At 43.8% G+C, this 24,896-nt stretch overlaps 1 protein-coding gene across 2 annotated transcripts in view; it reads right to left on the bottom strand.

The window, feature by feature from the left end:
* RAB22A (RAB22A, member RAS oncogene family) overlaps positions 1 to 24,896 on the bottom strand; it is a 52,665-nt gene that overhangs the window by 16,844 nt on the left and 10,925 nt on the right. For both annotated transcript variants that reach the window (XM_059896163.1, XM_059896162.1), the window contains exon 3: positions 4,398 to 4,479. In XM_059896163.1, coding sequence (XP_059752146.1) covers positions 4,398 to 4,479 — 82 coding nt within the window. The remainder of the gene's footprint in view (positions 1 to 4,397; positions 4,480 to 24,896) is intronic.

Below are 24,896 nucleotides of genomic sequence, written 5' to 3' on the forward strand. Positions count from 1 at the left end.
GTAGGCAGTAAACATTTGGGGCTTTGTGGGTCATATGATCTCTGTCGCAACTCCTCAGCTCTATTACGGAAGTGTGAAAGTAGCCGTAGACAATATGTAAACAAATAAGCATGGCTGTGTTCTGATAAAACGGGAAGCAAGCTGGATTTGGCCTGTGGGCCACAGTGTGGACCCTGGCTCTAGATATTAAGCCACTACACGTTTTCCTGATTTCAGACACGAGAACAACTCCTCTGTGGCTCCTGTGACAGTGGATGAGTCCGTGTCTTCCTGGTGCTCTGCCCTCTAGAAACAGTCATTAGGAGAAAGCACAGTAAGATTCAGGGACATAAATCTTCAAGGACTGGATGCAGAGTCTGTTAGACTTTGGTTAGAAGCTTTCTTTTACATGATCACAGACAGATGGCAAGTAACTGAAATGCTGCTGCTACAGTTACGGTGCATTTCTGATATGGACTTGAGGTGCACGTCTGAGCAGGGGCTGGGTCTGTCTCCATGCTTCTGCAGGAGTCCCTGTTAGTGAAGGGTGATTGGTGGGAAAAGATCACTTAAAACGAATTCATTTAGGATAGCAAATAGGAATGAAAAGGTTTGACAAAGGCTCTATCTTGAGAAAAAAATTATGAAAATGAGTTTCATTTTATCTGATATTAGAAAAAACTTAGGTTTATTATTGCAACCAGGAGCTAGTTTCCTGAATGAACACTGAGTCAGAGTTGATCGATAACTTGACTGTGATTCTTTTGATAAAACCATATGCTGGCACAATATGGTATCTATCTTTCATTTCATGTTTGCCTTTCCTAGTCCTATCATAAAAAAGGAATTTTTACAAAATATTTGAGGACTCCATCAGTTTTCCCGAGGCCTCTCAACCTTTTGATACACAAATCGTTACCTTCTGAAGCACTTATGTCATCATTCTGATCAGTAGTTTTCTCCTCACTTAACGTAACAAACCCCTTACCGTCCATGGCTTTGCATGACATCTGCGAAGTTCTCCAAAATCACTTTCATTGACTTAATGAAATTACTTCGCAACCAACTGCGACTGGACCATCAGAAGGATGATCCACCTGTGAAAACGCGAGGGTCAAACGGGGAGGATGTCTGAATGGTCAGTTCCTTGTAAAGGGGTGCCATTTTACGATGACTTTTGGTTCCATAATAAATGTCATTACTACAGAGAATTGAATGATAAATATGCAAATATCAGAAATGTGTAATTTGAGGCATGCAATACTCACATGGTAAAACTAGCTAGAGGATCTGTTCCTCCTTACCTGTGCCAAAGCAGGCTGACAATCAACTGATCTAAATCCACGGGCATCAATACTGTGTGCCAGGGGCTGAGTGCACAGACATGAGGACGGTCCCTGCCCCCAAGGAGCTCACAGTCTAACAGAAGATAAACAAGTAAGGAAACGGGGGACAAGCCCACGGATGTGGGCAATCGCAAAGACTGTTCAGGATCCGAAGAGATACACTAAAGAGTTCAGCTGCTAATTGGTCCTCCCAATGTCTGAGCACCAACCCCAGGTCAGGCTCTGTGCTGGGCCCTGGGAATACGACCCCGTGGTCCCAGCTCTCACAGTTTACAGTCTGTGGGCACAGCCTGTCAGGAAGAGTGTGTAGAAAGATATCTAATTACAACTTGGAATGAGGGTCCTGAGGGAAATGAATAAAGGGCAGTGATGGAGAACGAGCTGGGGTCGTGCTTAGGTACAGAGGGGTTAGTGAAAACTGTGAAGGTGTGACGTTGAACTTGAGACGAAAAGGCTGGTAAGGAGCCAGCTGGCCAGGCTCTGAGTGGAGGGAAGAGAGAGTTCCAGTACGAGAAACAGCGTGTATGAAGGTCTGGTTCTGGAGAGTTTGAGGAACTGAGCGGAGGCAGCGGGCTGGAGCTCAGCGGGTGAGAGCGTGGACGGACCGGGAGGGCCCTGGGGAGCAGGTGGAACAGGCCGTGCAGGGCTGTGCAGGCCAGTGGGCAGGGCGTGGCTCCCAGGAGAGGAGCAGTGGGCAGTTACTGGAGGGCAGTTAAGTGGGAGGATAAGGTATTAAGTGGGGCTGGGAAGAGGGAAGTTAAAAGGTGAAAGGAATTCTCAGGTGAGAGTTAAAGTGGCGGAGAGCAGAGAGCTGGCAGTGGAGACAGGGAGCACTGAGTGGATCCGAGGTGTATGTAGAAGCCGGAGCTGCCGGGACACGCGGTCTCACCGACGTGGCAGGCTGACTGGGAGGGAGTCGAGCGCCTCCGTGTTCACGCCTGAGCACAGCGGACACGGGGCCATCTGAGAACGGCAGGGGTGGTGAGGAAAGCTCCCTGGGGCGACATCAGACGCGAGCTCTGAAGGCTGAGCATGCGGCCTCTAGGCTAACGGTGGCAGGGAGGGTATTCTGCGCAGAGGGAACGGCAAGCCATGGGTATGAGGGTGTGGACTGGCCTGGCGCACTGCAGAAGCCCATGCAGTTTGGTCTTGGAGGATGAATTGGTGGTAGGAGGTGAAGGTGGAGAGTCAGGCCGAGGTTGGCACGGTCCGGGCCCTAAAGGCCGTGCCCGGGACAAACGGGAAGGACAAGCTTACAGATGCGCCCTGGAGGATCTTCACAGCATTTCAAACAGTTTGTGATTAGCTGTCAGACGTTTCGCTCTTCTTAAACCCTGTGATCTGGCAACAACCAGCTGGAGCGAGGGCTCACTGCAGGCACCCCTCTCCTGAGGGTCTCCTCGGCGCAGGGCTCTGACGGGCGGGCCTTCCGGGCCCCCTGGGCTCATCTACATTCCCTGCGCGAGCCCCTGGCTGGTTCAGTGATAGAGCTCCAGGTAGGGGTGAGGCAGATTTGCATCTCAGAGCAACTACTCCTGGTGCAGAATCAATTAGAAATGGGGAAACAAGAGGCATGCAGACCAGCTAATTACAAAACTTCACAGAATCCTGCTGTTATGGTAGCAGCGAGAGAGAGGCATAAACCCTTGTGTTATTCTTCTTTTATGCTCTGGAAAGAAGAGATGTTATATATCACCATGTCTACCAGGACAGGCTCTGATTCAAAGCACAATGGAATCTATATCATAGCATGATGCTTCATAATGAGGGTTTTGCTGTGTCATCAAATATATGGGAGGGGGTAACCGAAACTTGGGATTCAGTGAAAGGGCACATATATTACTTGTATGAAGAGCCACGAGTTCGTGGCTAATAGGCTAGATGCCAGGGCTGTGTCCATGGATATATTCAGGAACACTGTGTGGCAAGCAGCCCTTCTGAAGGACAGCAGAGTGGTGGTTAGCAAAGGCCTAGCCCCACTGGAGACGCACGGCCCAAACAACGTGGGAGAAGCAGGGACCAGAGACTTAGCAGACGCATCTAAGGTGAGGAAATGGACACAGGGTGTGATATCCAGCATTAAAAAAACATAGGAAACCAAACAGAGCAAACTTTAGACATTAAATCTGTACAAATGTATGCTGTCTACGTCTAGGACAACAGCAATGGCTTGTTGTGCTTTCCTCCACGTGTCTGTGATGATTCTCGTCAGGTTTTACACCATTCGCGGATCTCTGCTGTCTCAGGTAAGACTGTGCGGACAGACTATCCCTCCTGGTCACTGCTGCTATGCTTGTAAGAGCTTAAGACAGCACAGTGCATCCATCACATGTCCTTGTTTTGATAATACTGTTTGAAAACAACATTAAACAGCAGCTGAATAATGGGGTAGCTGCCAGACACACCTCAACAGGGAAACGAGACTCCGGGCCCAGAGGGAAAATGAGGTGGCAGCAGCATCTGGTCCCCTCCCCACCTTCCCACCCCGTCCGACTAGGGCGGGCTTTGCCAAATGCCATTCTGCACGGTGAGGCCGTGCTCCCGGCCCAGCTCTGGTCCAGGCCCTTCCTGAGGCAGATGACCACCCTGGACAACTTCATCATCAGGCGTTTATTAAGCACCTACTGCACGGCACTGTGTTAGCTCATCCATTTCACTTAAATCTCAAACTTTATATGCTGTAAAGTTCCCTCCTTAGCTTTTAAAAGGCGACTATAAATGGGAGGTGCTTAACTCTCCCTTTCTACCGTTAATTCTTTTATATCTTTGCTAGAGGATGGAGCCCCAAATTACACACAATACTCTGAGCAGGATTTTACCAGGCCTGTTAGTCAGCGTTTACTTGAAGACACTAAAAAGTATAAAAATGTCCTCAGTGCCCATATCACTTTCTCCATCGGTGGACTCCGTGGTTCTAACTGAAAAGAGAAAGGCTGGCCCACGCAAATGGAAAGACATGTCTCCAGTGCAGAGAAGTGAGGCGAGTGACGTGAAATGACAGGAACCGGCGGTTTTGTCGGGGCTTTAATCTGGGCCTCAGAAAAACACACAGTAAATTAAAGAGTGACTTACTCGTTCTTGTCCAGCTGTGTCCCAGATTAGGAATTTATGCAGCTCATTCTGGTACTGGACAGTCTTGGTCATAAAAGATGCCCTATAAAGAGAGACCTAAATGATCAGAATACAATTATTTAAAGCACGTCGCCAGCCCCAGCTGAAAACACCACTTAGACTTCACGCTCAAACTCCCGCTCCACACTATATCCTAATTGTGGTCCTCTCCGGAGTATTCATGAGAGGCTCAGATGCTGGCTGCATATTCTGGGTCAAAATAAAGCGTCAGGCACATCTGCCCAACACAAAGGAAGGGTTCTTTGGCTTGTGACTGCCTGAGCTCCACATCAAAAGAACCAAGAGATAATTTGATAATCCAGACATTAGCCTCCCTTGTAATATACAGAAGCTGTTCTTTAAAAAGATGGCACCATGGGAAAACTTCTGTAAAAAAAAACTGTGTCCAGGAAATCAGTGTGCTTATAAGCATTAGGCCATTTAGATTTGTCCTCACCCATTCCTAAACCACGTGACCACATAAAGAGCTAGTGTAATACTAGAGTTAATAAAACTAAGATGCCAAACGAGAAGCAGGAAGACAGCTGGCTCCTCTGTGTTTCAGTAACAAAGCAGCCCCTTGGTGGTCCCGATGGGCCACATCAGGCCTCAGCGGCCGCCCCAGCCCTCCATGGGGAAAGGAATGCTGATGGGCATGTCTTACTGCTCGCTGTGAGGTGCCACTCTGCCCAGGGGCCTTTTAAGGCAGGGGCTGGGGGGTCTCATGCTTTCTGGAGACTCTGTGAGGAGTTGTGGTGGCCCAGAACACATGCCTGGGCCCTCTAGGGGCTCCTGGCTAAAGGTTCAGGAGTCCTGCCCTGGGCCTGTGCTCGGCTCCAATGCTACCCTCTACTCCCCATCTCACCCAGGAAGCTCCCTCCTGGGAAGCCCTTTCTCTCCCAGTCTCCTCAGTGCATCCGAGTCTGGCTCAAGAACCAAGAGATGATTGTCTTCCTTCCCACTGAATAAGCCTTCTGGGGCTGAGGGTCAAGTTGTACTCTTGGAGTCATAGCCTAATCATCCTAATCAGGACAACCAACTCAATGGCTAGACATTTTCAAATATGCTGGATCTGAAATATCCTTGAGATTCAAGTAACAGATACATAATTTTCAAGAAAGTTCAAGCTGAAATCGATAGAATGACTTCCTGAAGTATTACTGAGCTTAGATAAGTATCAGAATCCTAGTTTTAAAAACTTAAACTCTGATACAATGAATTCCTAGTAATATTTATATAACTTTATGGTTTAGCAAGCAGCCGCCAAAACAGTGACTGTGATGCGGAAGGGGGAGTGAGCCAGGAAGCGAGATCACAGTTACTGGGCCGGGGCTACTTACTCGGTATCTCCTTATGGGAAGTTCACCCCGTGCTGTCCTTAGTAAAGTCCTTTAGGCACAGAAGGTGCTCAATAAATACTTATCACGTCAAGAACTTCTGGCAACTCATCATGATTAAATCAAGATGTGCACCATGATTTCTCACTTTAGGAAAGATCTAAGCATTCAAAAAGCCTTATTTATTGTGAAGATTAAATGATATGATGTATGTGAAAGCGCTTTGCAAATTGTAAAGTACTATCCCTATACAAAATATTATTACTATTGTTATTATTGTTATTTAAAGGCAGCTGCAGGAAATGTTTTAGTTTAGACTCTGCAATTAGTCCTAAGAGCTTGCAACTCAACTCTCCATCAATTATGGCTGTGGTGTTAGATGTAAGAGTAACAATAGACACCTGGTAGAGGCCTGTTAACAGAGCCAGTGCACCCAACACATCCGTTTTGGCTGCTCAAAGAACAAGAGAAGAAATATGCTTTAAGTAGAGAAAAAGCTGAGAAAGATATACACAACAATTAAAAGGAAATGTTTCATTATTAGATCAGAATTCACTGAAATCCAACCAACCTGCCAACCATTTCCCTTGTAATGAAAGCACAGATTCATTACTCAGACAGGAGGAAAAAAGACAAAATGGCAGCTGCAATGTAATGCAGGGATCTAAAAGGATTAAACCCAACTTCCTGTCTGCGACCCTAGGCCATCCTTCCACCTCTCCCCCATGGTCGCTCTCAAGACAACTCCTTCCCATCTGCACTGAGGTCTTGTCATGTCCAAAGCTCTCCACTTAGGTCTCCTTGGGTCTCCACATCTGTTGGCCTCTTGTCCTTTTATCGCCAGCATCACTCGCCATACTGTGCCAGTTCTCTAGGAATCCTGCCTGTCCTTCTGTCTCAACCACCTGGAAAAGCCTCTCTCCCTGCTTCCTCTGCACAGAGGGGGGGTGGCTGCCTTGCTGGAAGAAAGTCACAAAGCTGTGAGGACCGGTGTGAAGACTATCCTACTTCAGCTGAACCCACCCAGGCCTCTCTTTCCACATAGCAACGATCCCACACTCCTACGACTTTTTTCCAGCTCCCAACCACTGCCCGAGACCCCTCTTTCCCGGGCAACAGCTTGTTTCGGCCTTCTCAGAGAAGACAGAGGTTATAAGCCCAAAGTTTCCCCACATGTTCCCCCATCAACCCTCCAAACTTGAGAATAAGCACATTTCCATTCACACCAGCTATGATTTCCACTTTTCTGACTCTGCTGAGTCAGAGATGTCTTGTCTTTGATTCACCCGTCATCGCTGCTCTGATATGATCCCAGCACACCCTGCCTGGCCCACTGCAGTCATCGAACTGGTCTCCTCCTCCCAGATTCAAATCCTCCCAATTGTTCTGTTTCTACCTTCATGCTGACTGTTCCTTTTCCTTGAATGCTTTCCTCCCTGGCCAAATGCTCCTCAGGCTTTAGGTCTTAGCTCAGCTGCCAACAATCACAAAAATTGGTGTGGTCCCCCCAAGCCAGGCAGCTCTGCACCCCAACTTCACCCTGCAACACACACACATCATCCCATTTTGTCTTCAGGGCGTCTGCTACAAGGTCTGTATAATATCTGCCTGGCTATTTATCTATTTTTAAATCTACCTGTTCAATGCCTAACTCACCCATGAGAAATGTAAGTGCCACGAAGGTAGGGACCTTGTTGGACGTCTTTCTCTGTGATAGGCGTATCTTCCTCACCTCCCTCCTTGCTATCCTGGAATTCTGACAAAGCATTTACCATGTTGCCATAAGCCACTTCGCCTTCCATGACGCCCACAGCTCCAGGGAGTCTCGGCCAAGCACTCCCCAAAGCGTAAAGTGAGAAGTGCTTCTGGAGCACAGAGAGAGCTGAGATCAGAGGAGCCTTGGGGGCTCCTGAGCCAGGTGCGTGGCCTCTGGGGGTGGGGGTGGGTGCCACCAGCAGGGCTGACCACGCCCGGGGAAGTCCTCACGACCTGCTCCTGCTTGGCCGCCAGCTCTCACCTCCAGGCCAGCCAACAGGCACTCGGCGACAGCCAGGCGTCTCGAGCAGTGACCAACTCCCGCGTCCCTCCATCGCCCCGACTTCCAGAGCCATGCTAAGGAAGAGGCTGTGGCACTCCCGGCTGAAGCACGAGTGTCTCCCCAGCCGCCGGGTCCCAGCTCAGGTGGCTGTGGTGTGACCACCACGCCTCCCTGTCCTCTCCTTCCCGAGCCCCGTGACGCCTCTTCACTGCAACAGGCATCTCTGTTGATCTTTGAGAACCTGAGATCTTGGCCTGTCACACCTGTAAGGACATTTCCTCCCCTTCGGCATTTGCATTTGGTGAGTCTACACAGTGACGACACCCTGACTCGGGCCAAACACGGCAGGGGGTGATGCCCACTGTCTCTCCCGAAGGTCCCTGCGCGCTGGCCGGCCCCGGGCGGAAGGCCTCCCGCACGGCTCGCCAGAGTGAACCCTGTCCCACAGCTTTAGGCTTTCATCCGTGGGGGACAGCGCTTTTCTAAATCTGACCGCCTTCAGCTCAGCTCCACAATCTAGACACTTCATCCCCATCTCACACATGACGCGGTGAAGACGGGGCTTATTTCCACTCCACTCCCAAAACAGTCCCCAATTCCAAGTTCTCAATCAGAACATGGTGTCTGCCTTCCACGGAACAGACACTGGTCTGCAACTCTTCTTTGTCCTTTGTTACTTCCATCCACTCTGAGAGAGCTGTCTGGTCCTTCATTTTACATTTAATCTACATTTGAACCTCAATCCCTGAAATAAATTCATAAATTGGACCCTACTCTTCGAGCGGGACCACTACAGTTTCTCCCTCCCACCATCACTCCAACTCCAGGACCACTCCTTTAACGTTCAAGTTAAATGATGTGGACGGTATGATAACTTCAATAGCTTGCTTTTTGAAAAACAGGCAATGGCTTCCTGCCATCCAAATGATATTTTTATTTTCCAGCAAGCCATTTACTTGTCTGATAACCTTATTCTTCACTGCTAAACCATCTCTCCTCACTCTGCCTAGGCAGATCTTATTACCTCTTTAATCTAAGATCCCTACTAGCATTATTTCCTAAAGCTAGAATGCCTTTCATATACTTCTCCATTTTTCATGACATTCTAAAAATATGACTTTCATGGGCACCAAGTAGTCAGGATCTTTGGTAGGAGCACGTGTTCCCAATGAAAGTTCTTGCTACAAGGTGTTTTAAAAACGCCTTTCCTCTAACTGCAGTAGACTTGTTCAGCTCTCAGGACATACGTGTGCCCTGCATCATACTCCAGTACCTCCAAGCCCTTTCCTTGGAATGACACACGGATGCTGTCATCCCCATAATGGTATGCGGTGCCTCGTAAGGAAGGCTTTGAGTATCCAGAACCTCAGCTCCTTATGTAGGTTCCACAGTCACGTGCGTCTTTAAACTCTCCCATCTCTCAGAGAGCTAAGGCCTGACGTGCCATCTCGTACCACTCTGCACAGGGCTGTTGTCTAGGCAGCCCTGCCCACCTGAACCAGAGCGGGGGGTGCACACGAGATGGCTAGGCCACAGGTTCACGGTCACCCTAAACAAATTCTCTAGTACTTTCTACATTTTTGTCATTCTAAAAACTTTTGCAAAAATATTTAAAATCAAGGAAAACATTACTTTAAACCTAAAGACAATCAGATTTAATAACAAAGAGTGTAGCCTAAGTTTCCTAAGTTTGTCAAGAATAACTTACACAACAGAAAAACCTTTCACAACATAAACAATAAAATCAACAACAACAGGGATGGAGCTAGCTGCCCTGAGTGGTCAGGTGCTCTTCTCGTCCTTCACGCGTGTGACCCCATTTAGTCCTTGCTGTTAGCCTCTGGGTTGGGTTCGATCCGTCAGCACCATTTTGCAGACAGGGCATGGAGGGGCGGGGCAAGTGAGTGGCACAGCTGGGAACCTCACCAGGGGGCCGGGCCCTGAGCCCGGCCTGGGAACCGCAGCACCGCAGGGCCGTCGTGCGCTGGGCGGTCGACTCCCTCAAACACATGCCTTCTTCTGTCCGGCAGGAAGTCTGGGCAGGCAGGATGGCTGCAACCCCACCCCTGCCCCCCGGAGGCTCACAGGGAGAGGACTGGTCAGATGACAGAAAATTATAAGGCAGATACTCAACGAGATGCTGAAGGATGGACAGAGAGTTGTGGGAGCACAGAGGTAAAGCCACATCTTGAGTTCCCAGGAGAAGGGTGACTCCAGGTGTGGGAGGATGTCCACACCCCAACCCTAGAACCTGTGAATATGTTACTTTCCATGGCAAAAGGGGCCTTACAGACGCGATTTGGTTAAGAATCTTGCGATGGGGTGAGGGTGCTGGATTATCCAGATGGGCCCAATGTAATCACAAGGGTCCTTAGAAGGAGACGAGGAGAAGCTGGAGCCAGAGAAGGTGATGTAAGATGCAAGTGGAGACCAGGATAATGCGCCCTGAAGATGGGTGAAAGGCATCTTCCGGGGTTCTGCTCCCTTCCCCTGTGTTGTGAGGCGTTCTCCTGCACGGGAGCTTGTTCTCCAGAAGGTGCTGGGCTCGAAGTGGCCAAGGCCCCGCCCCACTGGCCTGGTTTCCCAGGGTCCTCACGTGGGGGAGGAGAGCCATGCCCTGCTTCCTTTCCCATCCTTCTGGACTTGCTACTATTTTGCGTTCTTAACACCTGCCAATAAAGACTGTCTACACTGAAAAAGAAAGTACCCGAGACAGCAGCGGTGCCAGGTATGGGAGGCTGGAAGAAAGGCAGCCCCGAGAAGCTGCAAAAGGCAAGGAAGCCAATTCCCTCCTCAGAGCCTCTGGGGGGAACCAGCTCTGCCAATACCTTGACTTCAAGCCAGTGCAACTGATTTCAGACTTCTGACTTCCAGAACTATAAGACAATAAACTTGCGCTCTTGCAAGTGACATTTGCTATATTTTGTTACGGCAGCAATAGGAAACTAATACACTAGGGAGGACTTCATGAGAAGAGTTGAAGTTGGAGCTGAACCCCGCTGAACTCTCCTTCAGGAGAGAGTTTGCCCAGCAGAGGCCCAGCAACAGGACCTAAGGTGGGGGGATCACATTCTATAAACAGAAACAGCAGGAACAAAAGCACAGAATGGTGAACGTGCAAGACGAATCCAAGTGGTTCTGCAGAGTGAGCCTGGGTGGGGTGGGGTGGGGTGGCCAGCGCATTCAGGTAACCACAGAAAAGGCTCCAGGCAGGGCGGGGACGGACAGGCGGTGAAGGTCAACGAGACGCTGCATCTTCACACGGATGAGTGTCTGCTCTGCGTGAGGCCCTGTTTCCTGTACGTCAGCATCTCCCGAAGGCCAGGGCCTCACTGTCACCATTTCTGCCATATCCATGTTCCATCTGTATTACTTACTACTGAATATTGTAAAAAATCATTCTATTTTTTTAACTTAAACTTCTCTGAGCAATAATATTGGTAAAATTAAAATCCCACAGGATTCATGGACTAGTTTATTTTTTCTAACAGACAATAAAATACTTAACAATATAAATTTAAAACGTCCACCTGTGCAGCATGTGAAGTCATTTGGAGGATGAAGTTTTGGGCAGGACGGCTGCAAGTGGGAGGAGCCCCTGAGGGTGAGGAAGGCAGAGTGTTACCAGACCTGTTTGAAAGCTGAATTCTGGAAGCAACAGGCCTTTGGGGTCCTTCTGCCAGATACCAAGCCCTTAATAACCCATGGATAGGTGAGATGGATGTCTATTTTTAAGGACCTTACAGGGCAGAAGTGGAAATGGATTTCTAGGCAAAACCTGGGGAATACTAAGCACCGTGAGAGCTTGGACCAGATGGAGGGAACGGGACGCAAAAGGGAAACAGGGAAGGAAACGAGCTAGGAGGCCCTGAAACCATCCTGGAGAAAGACGGGGTAGGCTTGATGGGTAGGAAGGGACACTTTGAGGCTGATACCCCAAAGCCACAGGGTATGGACTGGTGAGAGGGACAGTTCTAAGAAGTCTGAAGCAGGCTTCTGTCAGCTCAGGCAACTATGTGTGTGATGAGCTATTTCAGTCATTTCCAAATTGTTACTATATCATTAATTTTTGGAATAGGTAATACACGCACAGGCTTCATTACCCAGGATGTACAGAACAGGTATACTGGACTGAAACGTCTCCCTCACACCCCTCTCTCCCAGCCATTCAATTCCTCTCCCTGGAAACTATCTCATCCATTTCCTAGGCTTCCTTTCAGATATACCTGCGGTTTATACAAGCATATGTGTATACAGTTTCCTCTGCATCTTCTTTTATTTATTAACCCAGATGGTAGAATATAGTATGTATCTTTGATTTTTTTCACTCTACACTACACCTAGGAGGTCATTCAAGATAAGTATATAAAGTTTTCTCAAGCTGGCCTTTTCCCCTTCATCATATTATATTAAGTGATTACGCTATAAATAATATAATCAGCCCCCTGCTAATCCACAACGCTGCAATGACTAACCCTGTATAGTTACTAACCTTGATGTTTGGAACTTCTGTGAGTTTATCTGAAGGATAAAGTCCTAGAAGTAGAATTTCTGGGCAAGGATCTGAGACAACAGCATTCTCACTAAGAGTGCAGGCTTTTCAGCCAGACTACCCAGCTCTGCTTATTAGTTTTGCCACCAACTGGGCAAGTCAATTAACCTCTCTTTGCCTCAGTTCTCTCATTTGAAAACTAGGAATACCTTCAGTACCTATAACACAGGGCTTTAAAGTGTTTTATATATATAAATAGATACGTATATTTTACCGAAGTATAACTAACAAACAATAAAATGAAGCGTAGGGTTTGACGTTTCATTTTCTCCTGTAACTACTGCCCCAAACAAGATAAAGAACATTTCTATAACCCCCAAAGTTTCCTTAGTTAAGGAAACTTTGCCCATTTCTAATTAAGTCTTGTACCTACCCCAGACAAAACTTTTTGACTCCTACTTCATACATTAGTTTTGATTGTCCTTGGATTTCATATATACTCTTGTGTCTAGCATCTTTCATTTAATGATGTTTTTGAAAGGAATCTATATTATTTGATAGCTAATTCTTCTTTTATTGCTGTATTGTATTCCATTGTATGAATATATCAGACTTTGCCCATCATTATGTTGAGGGATATTTGGGTTGTTTCAAGCTTTTGGCTATTATGAATAAGGCTTTTTTTTTTTTACAAGTCTTTCTCTAAACATATATTTTAATTTCTCTTGGGTGAATACGTAAGGGTAGAAGTGGTGAGCCATAAGTTAGGTGTACGTTTAACTTGATACGAGAACAGAGCACAGTCCTCCAAAGCAGTCACACTGTTTCCTACTCCCCTCAGAAACGTACCCCGTTCTAGCTGCTCCACATTCTCGCCGGCATTTTGGCTGTTATGCTTTATGTCAGCCATGCCTTACGACAAGGCATGGATGTCCACTCTCACCACTTGTTTTCGACACTGTACTGGAGGATTGAGTCAATACGATAAAAAAAAAAAGGCACCAAGACTGTAAAAACAGTAAAACTGTCACAGAGACCATATTTATAGACATCAATATAGTGTATGTAGAAATGCACAATGCCCTGTGGAGTCTATAAAATATGTGAATGCTAGAAATAAGAAAATTGACATTCAATGTAATTATTTACATGACTGGTTTTAAGTTTCTCATTTTGGCATTTGTTTGTTGTTTCTCTGCTCCTCCTTTTCTGCCTTCTTTTGGATAAATCACACTTTTTTCTGTATTCTACTTTTTCTCTTGTATTGACTTTTTAGCGATACCGCTTTGTGTGTGCCTATTTTTTCCAATGTTTCTCTAGAGATTACAATATGAATCTTTAAATTTCAGTCTATTTCCACATAATATGGTGCTACTTCATGAACAATGGAAGATATACAACAATCTAATTTCATGTATTCCTCCCACCCATTGTGCTCGTTGCCTTATATTTAGCTTCTTCAAATGTTATAAACACAGTAATACAATTGTTATTTTTGTTTTAAAAGCCAACAGTCTTCTTAGAATTTCATTTAGTATCTTTCATGGCATGGGTCTGCTGTACGCAAATTCTCTCAGTTTTTGTCTGCGAGTATCTTTAATTCACCTTCACTTCTGAAGAAAATTTTTGCTGGATATAGAATTCATGCTTGGCAGGTCCCTGCCCCACCTTTATTTACTGTGTTGAAGATGCCATGTCATTATCTTCTGACCTCCAGTGTTTGTTTAGAAGTCGGTGACAATTCTTATCACTGTTCTTCAGTATACAATGTGTTTTTTAATGCCCTTCTGACTGCTTTTAAGATAAACTCTTTTGTATTTATTCTGATTGGTGTTTGGAGATATTCTTGGATTTGTGTATTGATCAATTTCATCAGTTTTGGAAAGTTCTTGTCCTTAATGTCTTGAATTATATTTTTGTGCCATTCTTTTTCTCCTTTCTTTCTGGGATGCCAATGATGTGTATGTGAGTGTGGCATAATAAGAAATATGTATTTGGTCTTTGTTCCCAGGTTCTGACACAGGGCTCTTAAATCTCTTGGAATACCCTGAGTGAGAGGAGTGTCATTTGTTCAGATGAGGTGATCCTGGCAGGCCCCTACATAGCTCCAGATTGTGGGGTGGGAGGGCGGGTTGCCAGAAAGACCAGATCTTGATAAGGGGGTTGGAACTTTCAGCCCTACCCTCCATCCTCTGGGGAGGGAGGAGGAGCTGGAGACTGAGTTAATCTCAATGGCCAATGATTTAGTCAGTCATGCCTAGCAATCGAGCCTCCATAAAAAGTCCTTAACAATGGGGTCTGAAGAGTTTCTGGATTGGTGGCATACTCCCAACTCCACAGGACAGAAGCTCCTGTGCTTGGGACCCCTCCAGCGCTACAGACCTCTTTGTCTCACTCTTCATTTGTATCCTTTATAATAAACCAGTAAATGTAAGTAAAGTATGTTCCCGAGTTCTGTGAGCTATTCTAGCAAATTATCAAACCTCAAAGGGGTGGAGGGGTATGTGTGTGGGGGGGGAAGTCTTAACTTTGTAACCACGTCAGACAGAAGTATGGGTGCCCTGGGCACGTGACACTGGTGACTGGCACCGGGAGAGCCAGCAGTCTCGTGGGACTGAGCTGTGAACCTGTGGAGTCTGACACAACTCTGGGGAGGTAGTGCCAGAAACGAACTGAACTGAAGGATGTCCAGTGGTTGTCTGGAGAGTTGGAGAGTTGATTGCTGGAGTGGAAAAAACCCACACATTTGGTGGAAGAGGTGTCATGAGTAAAAACAGTTACAGTGAAACTGCCTTGATATTGTCCTACAGATTTCAGACGTCCTTTTGCTGTTGTTAACTCTTTTCTTCCCCTTGTGGTTCAGTCTACTGACCCGACTTTAAATACAAATTGTATTAGATCAGCTTAATGGCTGACTGGCCACAGCAGAAGAAGGATCAGCAAACATGATCAAGATTCTGAGGCGTTCTCCTGGCCTTCCAGTTCCCCGCCTGGATCCCTGTGCCCTGGCTGCTGTCACCCTATGTCCAGTGAAGGCGGGGACTCCCTCACAGATGTTCCTCTGGGCTCACCAGCTGCCTCAAGTCTCCGCAGTTGACAGCCTGAGGGCCCCGTCCACGGCCGCTTCTCCCCGTCCCTGTCTCTGCAGGGAAGGAGAGCAGCCATGGATCACTTCTCTCTTGTGAGTGGCTTGTCACTTTCTGAAGTTTAGTTCATTTAGGTTTCTTTGTGAGCTCAGATGTCTAATGGGCTTTTAAAAATTTATCCTGCTGGTTTTGTTTCTTTTTTGGATGAGAATTTTGTGACTTTTTATATCTGGATTGTAAGCACACAGGGTTGTTTTAAGGATTAAGTTATCATATTTAAAGTATAAAATATGAGCAACATTATCACTACAACTTGGAGCTTGGAGTGGTTGTATCAATTCACACTCAGTGGTGGACACACTGACAAGGAGGATGAGGTCTTTGGGATGAAAGGTGGAGAGAGGAGTTCAGGAGCAGATATGTGGTGTCCCAGGTGTGTCTGCAGTGACACAGCAGTCATCTGCAGTCGCTGGAGAAAGGTGGCCCTCAAGGCTGTGAGTGTGAATGAAATCACCTGGGAAGACCCAGGGCCATGGCAGAAATCTTCCCTGCTTCCACATTTTAGGGGTGGACACCAAGGCCAAGAAACAGAAAAAGGAGGACTATCCCAAGAGGTAGGAAGGAGGAGAATCAGAACTGTATCCCAGGGACTTCCCTGGTGGCGTGGTGGTTAAGAATCCGCCTGCCAATGCAGGGGACACGGGTTCGAGCCCTGGTCCAGGAAGATCCCACATGCCGTGGAGCAACTAAGCCCGTGTGCCACAACTACTGAGCCTGCGCTCTACAGCCCACGAGCCCCAACTACTGAGCCCGTGTGCCCCAACTACTGAAGCCCGCGCGCCTAGAGCCCGTGCTCCACAACAGGAGAAGCCACTGCAATGAGAAACCTGCACACCGCAACGAAGAGTAGCCCCCGCTCGCGACAACTAGAGAAAGCCCGTGCATAGCAACGAAGACCCAACGCAGCCAAAATAAATAAATAAACAAACAAACAAATAAATAAACTGAACCCTGGCCTCAGAGCCTTTGCACTTTCTTAAAAAAAAAAAAAAAAAAAGAACTGTATCCCAGGTAACGAGAGGCTTTGCAGGAAAAAAAAAGGAATGCTAGGTACTTCTAGAGAGGAGAAATACAATAAAATGGATTATACTTGGCCATTCACCAGTTGATGTTAAACTCTGCAACAGTGGTTTCAGTGGAATAATAGGGCAGATGCCGATAAGAGGAGGATCTGAAATGAATCAGAGATTGATAAATAGAGATGATGACTGTATACAATTGTAAAAATCTTACAATTAAAGAACAATCTTTTTTTTTTTACTGAGCGCATGACTAAGGGCTAGGCACTAGGGATACATCTGTAGTCACTCTGGATAAGGTTCCTCTTCTCATAGAACTATGGAGTGGTGGGGTCAGACAGTAAGTAAATAAATAGATAAATGATAATAGATTTTAATATTTACTATGAAGATAACAAAACATTATGTGGTAATAGTGATTAGAGTGGTTATTTCAGCAAAGAAAAGAACACTAAAAGAAACAAACCAACCAGATATTCTAGAACTTTAGAAAAATAATAACGGAAATAAAGAATAAAGATAGGTTTAAAATTAGATTAGAATTAGTTGAAAAATTTTAAAAGAGTAAAAACTGGATGAAGGGCTAGGAGAAAATACCTAGTTTAAGGCATGGAGGAAAAAAAATAATGGAAAATGTAGAAAAGAGTGTAAAAGCCACACACACAAATTCTAAACTATATGTAATAGTAGTCTGAGAATGTGAAGAGAGAAAATGGAGCAAAAGCAATATTGAAGAGATAATGGTTGAGAATTTTCCAACCTGAAAGACATCAAACCACAGGTTCAAGAAATACTATGAACTCAAGCAGCATAAATGCAACAAAAGTCTCACCTAGGCACATCAAGGTAAGACTGGTGAAACCCAAAGACGAAAAGAAAATCTCAAAGGCACTCAGAAGAAAAAATGATGCATTAATATTCAGAGAGCAACAAGACTGACACCTGACTTCAATAAAAACAGATGAAGTCATAAGAAAATGGGATACATATTTTCAAAGACCTAAGAGACAATAACTGAAAACCAAGAATTCTATATCCAATGAAAATAGACTTTAAAAAATGATTGTGACCTGCCAAAATAGCTTAAATTAAAAACAACTGTTGAAAATGTAGAACAAATGGACCTGTCATGTATTGCTGGTAGGAATGGAAAAGAGCATGCAACCACTTTGGAAAACAGCAAGTTCTTATAAACATGCCATAAAATCTATTGTGGCAGCCAGCATCTAAGATGGCCCTACGGATCCTTACTCCTGGTATTTATGTCCTGTGTCATCCCCTCCCACAGTGAATGGAGCTGACCCGTGTAACCAAGAGGATATTATGGAAATGAAGGTGAGGTCACAAAGACACTGTGGCTTCCATCCTGGGCTCCCATGTTGTGAGGACACTCAAGCAGCCCTATGGAGAGGTCAGTATGGCAAGAGCCAGAATCATCCAGCTAAGTTGCTCATGAATTCCTGACCTACAAAAACTGTGAGACAATACGTGTTCATTGTTGTTTTAAGCTGCTAAGCTTTAGGGTAATCTGTTACACAATGGTAGATAGGAAATATGCCTTTGAACTAGAAATTCCATATTCAGGTATATACTCAAGAGTGACACGTGTACATATCCACACACAAAAACTGTATACAAATATTCACAGCAGCTTTATTCATAATAGCTTAAAACTGGACTCCATTTAAATGCCCATCAATAGGAGACCAGATAAACAAATTGTGGTATATTCATACAATACAACACTACTCAGCAATAAAAAGGAACAAACTACTGATATGTGCAAAAACATGGATGAACCTCAAAAACAGTATTTTGAGCAAAGGAGGGCAGCATAAATGAGTAGATATAATAAGACTCCATTTATATGAAGTTTAAAAACACACATTTACTCTATTGTGATAGGTTAGGTTGATGGTGGTTAGGTTGATGAGGCAGGGGTGGGTATACCAGGAAGGGAGCTTTCTGGGGTAATGGAAATGTTCTATAGCTTGATGGCACTTAAACAAGTACAAGGCAAAAATGCACTGAACTACACATTTTATTGTATGTAAATAAAAGCTCTATTTAAAAAAGATGAAATTAAGACATTTTCAGACAAAAAAACCCCCCAGCACCAGAAGAGTACAGTAAAGGAGATATGAAACAGTATTCTTCAGAATGAAATAAATAATCCCAGATGGAACGTCAGAAATGCAGGCAGGAATGTAAAGCAACAGGAAGAGTAAACATGTGGAGAAAACTGACAGGAATGTTGACTGTATAACAATAATAAAGGTCCTATAAGGTCTAAAATTAAAATGCACTGTAAAAGCATAAAAGGCAGGAAACAGGGAAATTGGATTTGAGATCCTTGCATTGTGGGAATGTAGTGAAAGTAATTTATATTAGACTCAAGTAAGTCAAGGATGCGTAACGTAATTGCTAGAGGAACAATTAAAGAATGTATTTCCAAGGTAACAAAGGGGGAAATATGGCATTAAAAGCAAAACAAAACAAAATTCAACCCACAAGAGCACAGGACAGGGTAAATAAAGAGCAAAGTGTAAAATTGTAGTGTTTAAACATAAATACATCAGTAATTATATTAAAAGTAAAATAATTAAATACTCAAATTAAAAGTCAAAGTCAGGGAGCTCTGAGCCCAGGCACGGTGGTGGGAGCCCGCACTGGGAGAACCCTCACCAGCCTGTCAAGCAGAAAACCAGTGCCGCTGGCTGGAGGATGGGGTTTGGGGCTCCCAGTGTGGCTGGAAATGCAGACGGGATGCCCTGGGAAGGAAGATGCTGCAGAGGGAGCCTCAAGTCTATGCATCAAGTCCCCTCAGACCCACGGTGACTTTGAACCGCACATGCGCGGGGGAGACTCCAAGGACAGTGCCGATGGAAGGCTGAAAGAGCTGAGCAGGATTTCAGCTGCTGCCAACTGCAGGAGAAAGAGTTGGAAGTCTGAATCCTGCTGACTTACAGGGGCCCAGTGAGCACCCTGAGTGAAAAGCCAGGTAGGCCACCCTTCAGAAGTAAAGACTGTGTCCCAGGAATAAGGATTTGCCGTGAGGCTGAAGGCAACAATCCAACAGAACCATCCTAACAGAGTGTAAAAGCACGTTTCCCCAAGTTCAAGGTGATTAGCTCACAGTTCAACTTTCTGCTAAAACAAAACTCAGCACTGCCCGGAAGATAAGAAAATAGAAAATCCCTACAACATACCTCTGCAGCACTCAGTATACAATAGTAATTAAAGAAAAGCTACTACATATGCAAAGACATGTGACCCAAGGTCAAGAGAAAAAAGAGTAAATAGCAACAGATCCTGAGCTGATCCAGATGTTGGCACTAGCAGACATGTGCTTTAAAAGCTATTAGAAATATAATCAGGACTTAAAGAGTCATATTGAGTGAACAGATAAGCTTACAAAATATAAAAAACAAAGACTCTAGAATTAGTATTTGAAGTGAAAAAAATATACTAGATGTGCTTAAAAGACAGAAGAAAGGATCAATCGAACTGAAAGACAGATCAACAGAAATAACACGATCCTTAAAGAGAAAAAGATGGAAACAAAGCAAAACAAAACCCAGGCCGAAGTCACCTGCGAGATAATATCCAACAGTTTAATACATGAGTAACTGGAATTCTATAGGTGGAGCAATAGAATGCGGTAGACAAAATATTTAAAGAAATAATGGTTGAAAATATCTCAAACAATCATATTTCTAATCCAAGCAACTCAGTTACCCCAGAGTATATCAAGCACCTAGCACACAACAGTAAACTGCTGAAGACGAAAGATAAAGAGACCCTAGATAACTAATAAGAACGTGCTGTATAGCACAGGGATCTCTACTTAATAACTCTGTAATGACCTATATGGGAAAAGAATCTAAAAAACAGTGGGTATATGTATATGAATAATTGATTCACTTTGCTGTACAGCAGAAACGAATACAACATTGTAAAGCAATTATACTCCAATAAATATTAATTAGAAAAAAAAAAGATAAAGAGATCTTAAAGCAGCCAGATGATAAAAACATATGTTACCTACAGGGGAACAGTGCTACGGACGATGCCAGGCCGCTCAGCAGAAACCACGGAGGCCAGAATACAGTAGAATACTATATTCAAAATGCTGAAAGAAAACCATCTGTACATTACACCTCCAAGTGTGTACCTCTGACATCTTCACTCATTTCACCCATGGGACGTACAGCTTGGTGACTATAGTTAATAATACTGTACTGTATATTTGAAAGTTGTTGAGTAAATCCTAAATGTTCTCATAGCAAGAAAAAAATTTTTCTAACTGTGTGTGGTGACCGGATGTTAACTACACTTACTGTGTAATCACTTCACAATATGGTCCCATATCAAATCATTACGCTGTACAAACAAAATACAAAAAGGGGAAAAGACCCCCCAGAAATCCTTACCTAGCAAAAATATCCTTTAAAAGTGAGGATGGAATACAGACCTTTTCAGATAAACAAAAACTGAGGGAATCTGTCACTAGTAGCCCTGAGAATCCATGTGATGCTAAAACAGTTCTTTAGGCTGAAGGGAAATAACAACAGATGAAAACTCAATTCTACAGGAAAGAAGGAAGAGCAATGGAAATGGTAATATGGGTGTAAAATAAAAAGAAATGAGTTTTGCATTTCCTCTTTTTTCCTACCCTGAATAATTACTCAATCTCAGAATCGCTTAAATTAGGTGGGCCAAGCAGGTAGGTACATGCGGTGGAGGTGGGGGGGTGACCCAGGCTCACAGAGCCGGCGTGTAAGGTGAAGAGTGAGTCAACAGCTCAATGTTATACTGTTTTACACCAAGCAGCCAGCTGTCTTTTAATGACATTTGGGGGATAAAAGTTGGTTGTCTTTTAATGTCTTTATTTACAGTAAAATAGCCATCATTAAAAACAAACAAACAAACTTGAAACAGTCTCTAATTTAGAGAAAAGTTACAGGTACAGAAGTTATTTATCCTGATCCATTTCAGAGTAAGTTGCCTCATTACCTCTGAACATTAGTGGACATTTCCTACAAACAAGACTATCTTCCTGCCTAAGCAGAATAAGATAATCAAAACTGTGAAATTAACACCGACACATTACTACCATCTATTCCTCAGAGCCTATTTGAGTTTTGGTAAACTCAAAAATCCCTTTTTGGTAAAACATCTGCTTCAAAACACATGCTGTATTTAGCTGTCATGACTCTTTAGTATCCTTCAGTCTGGGTTAGCTTTTCAGTCTTTCCTTGACTTTTTAAACTTTGAGACTTTTGAAGATTATATACCCGTCATTTTGTAAAACGTTTCTCAATCCGAGTTTATCTGATGTTTACTCACAACATTATTACAGTAAGGATGATTAAACTTTTGAAATTCAATTAATGTAATTGTGGTAGTTACAAAATATGTTCATTTTTTGCCTTTTGATACTCCTTCCTTCAAGAGTGGAGCTTAATTCCGTACCCTGCGAGTCTGGGATGGGTTTAGTAACTCCCTTCTAAGGGGTCATAAAAATACTACAGATTCTTCCTTGCTCTCCCTTGGGTCATTTGCCCTGGGGAAAGTTAGCTGTCCTCTTGTGAGGACACTCACGCAGCCCCATGGAGAGGCCCACATGGTGAAGATCTGAGGAACTGAGGCCTCCAGTCAACAGCCATGTGAGTGTGCCATCTTGGAAGCAGATCCTTCAACCCCAGCCAAGCTTTCAAATGACTGCAGCCCTGACTTGACTGGGACATCTTTTTTTTTTTTTTAATAGTTTGGCAATTTCTTTAAATTTATTTATTTATTTTTATTTTTTTTATTTTTGGCTGTGTTGGGTCTTCGTTTCTGTGTGAGGGCTTTCTCTAGTTGCGGCAAGCGGGGGGCCACTCTTCATCACGGTGCGCGGGCCTCTCACTATCACGGCCTCTCTTGTTGCGGAGCATAGGCTCCAGACACGCAGGCTCAGTAGTTGTGGCTCACGGGCCTAGCTGCTCTGCGGCATGTGGGATCTTCCCAGACCAGGGCTCAAACCCGTGTCCCCTGCACTGGCAGGCAGATTCTCAACCACTGCGCCACCAGGGAAGCCCCTTGACTGGGACATCTTGACTGCAACACCACAGAAGACTCTGAGCCAGAACCATATCAGCTAAGCCACTCTGATTTCTGATCCACAGAAAATGTGGATAATGAATGTTTGTTGTTTCAAGCTGCTAAGTACTGGGATAATTTGTTACTTAGCAATTGATAATGAATACAGTTATCCATCACATTAACAGAAAAAAGGAGGTAACAAACCATATTGTCATCTAAATAGATGTACAAAAGTATTAAGACAAAATTCAAGACCCATTCTTGATTTAAAAGAACTTTCAGCAAACTAGAAAAAGGAAGCTTCCTTATCTTAAAAATGGGCACCCTACAACTAACATCATACTTAATAGTATAATGTTGAATGTTTTTCCACTAAGATTGGGAAAAGGCAAGGATGTTGGTCACCACTTTTATTCAATATGGTACCAGAGGTCCTAGACAATGAAGCAAGGTATGGAAAAAATTAAAAGGAAAGGAAGAAACTGACTTTATTCTCAGACAACATAATCAGGTATGTAAAAAAAACCTAAGGACTCTACAAGATAGCTATCAGAATAAATGAATTTAACAGGATTAAAGTATATACGAAAATCAATGGTATTTCTATATACACGTACAAACAATTGTAAATAAAATAAAAAATTACAATTCCATTTACAATAGTTTAAAAAACATTAATATTTAGGAAAAATTTTTAACAAAAATAACTCTTAAGACTCCTGCACTGAAAACTACAAAACAACGCAGAGGCAAATTAAAGAAGACCTAAGCAAATGGAGAAAGACACCATGTTCATGGGTCAGAAGACTCAATATTATAATTTATTAAGACGCCAATGCTACTCAATGGGGAAAAGAAAGTCTGTCAACAAATCATGCTGGGACAGCTGGATAATCACACGGGAAAATAATGACTCTTACCTCTACCTCACAGAATACAGAAAGATTAATTTGAGATGGATCAGAGAACTAAAAGTAAGGCTAAAACCATGATGAAAACATAGGAGAATATCACTGCGAACTTGGGGCAAGCAGCGCTTGTTTAGAGAGGACCAAAAAAGCATGAACCCAAGAAGACAAAACTGATAACATGGCCTTCATTGCAATTAAAACTCCTCATTAGAAGACATCATTAAGAAGATGAAAAGGCAAGCCACGGAATGGAAGAAAATATTCACAATAAATATACCTGACAAGAGAGTTCTATTTGTAATATGTAAAGAATTTCTACAAGTCTGTAAGAAATAAGGCAAAAACTCCAAGTAAAAATGGGCAAAAGACCTGAGTACTGACTTCATAAGAGATATGAATGACAAATACACACATGAAAAATGCTTAACATTATTAGTCATCTGGGAAATGCAGACTAAAAGCACAATGAGATACCATTTCATATCCACTAGAATAACTGAAGTTAAAAAGACAAACAACTGCTGGTGAGAATGTAGGGCAACTGGACTTCTATACCTTGCGGGTGGGAGGGTAAAATGATACAACCACTTTGGACAACTCTTTGGCAACTTTGTACTAAGTTATATATGCACCTATCCTATGAACTAGAAATTCGATTCCTAGTTACTTACCCAAAGGAAATGAAAACCTATGTGTACAAAAAGAGTTTTAAAAGAATCTTCAGAGCACCTATATTCATAATAGCCCAAAACTAATGGGTAAACAAACTGTGATCTATTCATATAAGAGAATATTAGTCACCAATTAAAAAAAGGGACTATGATACATGCAACAACATGGTTGAATCTCCAAAACATCATTTTATGGGGAAGAAATAGGACACCAAAGAGTGTCTTCTGTATTATTCCATTTACATGAAGTGCAAGAACAGGCAAATTAATCCATAGTGATTGAGGTCAGCACAGTGGTCACTTATGGGAAGTGGGACTCACAGAAACAACCTTCTGAGGTGATGAGAATTTCTGGATCTTGATTAGGTGGTGGTTATATGGAATGTATTTTATCAAATTCAAATCATAAGCTGCTTACAAGAAACCCACCTTAAACAGAAAGATACAGAAAGGTTAGAAAACAAAAGGATGAGACAAAGTTGCACCATGCAAATACTGACCAAAGGAAATAGTCTTGTTATATTAAGACACAATTAGACCTCAAGGCAAAATGCATTCCCAGAGCTAAAGAGTACATTTCAGAATGTTAGAAGGTTTGTATTATCAGTAAGATACAAAATTCCAGATTTGTAAGTACTTACTGTAGCTGCAAAACAGATAAAGTGAAACTGACAGAACAAAAAGGATAATCAGACAAATACACAAGCACAGTGGAAGATTTTTAACCCACTAAGTCTCTTAGTAACTGATGGATTTGGG

Source organism: Balaenoptera ricei, chromosome 15 (assembly GCF_028023285.1).
Source record: "Balaenoptera ricei isolate mBalRic1 chromosome 15, mBalRic1.hap2, whole genome shotgun sequence".
Lineage (NCBI taxonomy): Eukaryota > Metazoa > Chordata > Mammalia > Artiodactyla > Balaenopteridae > Balaenoptera > Balaenoptera ricei.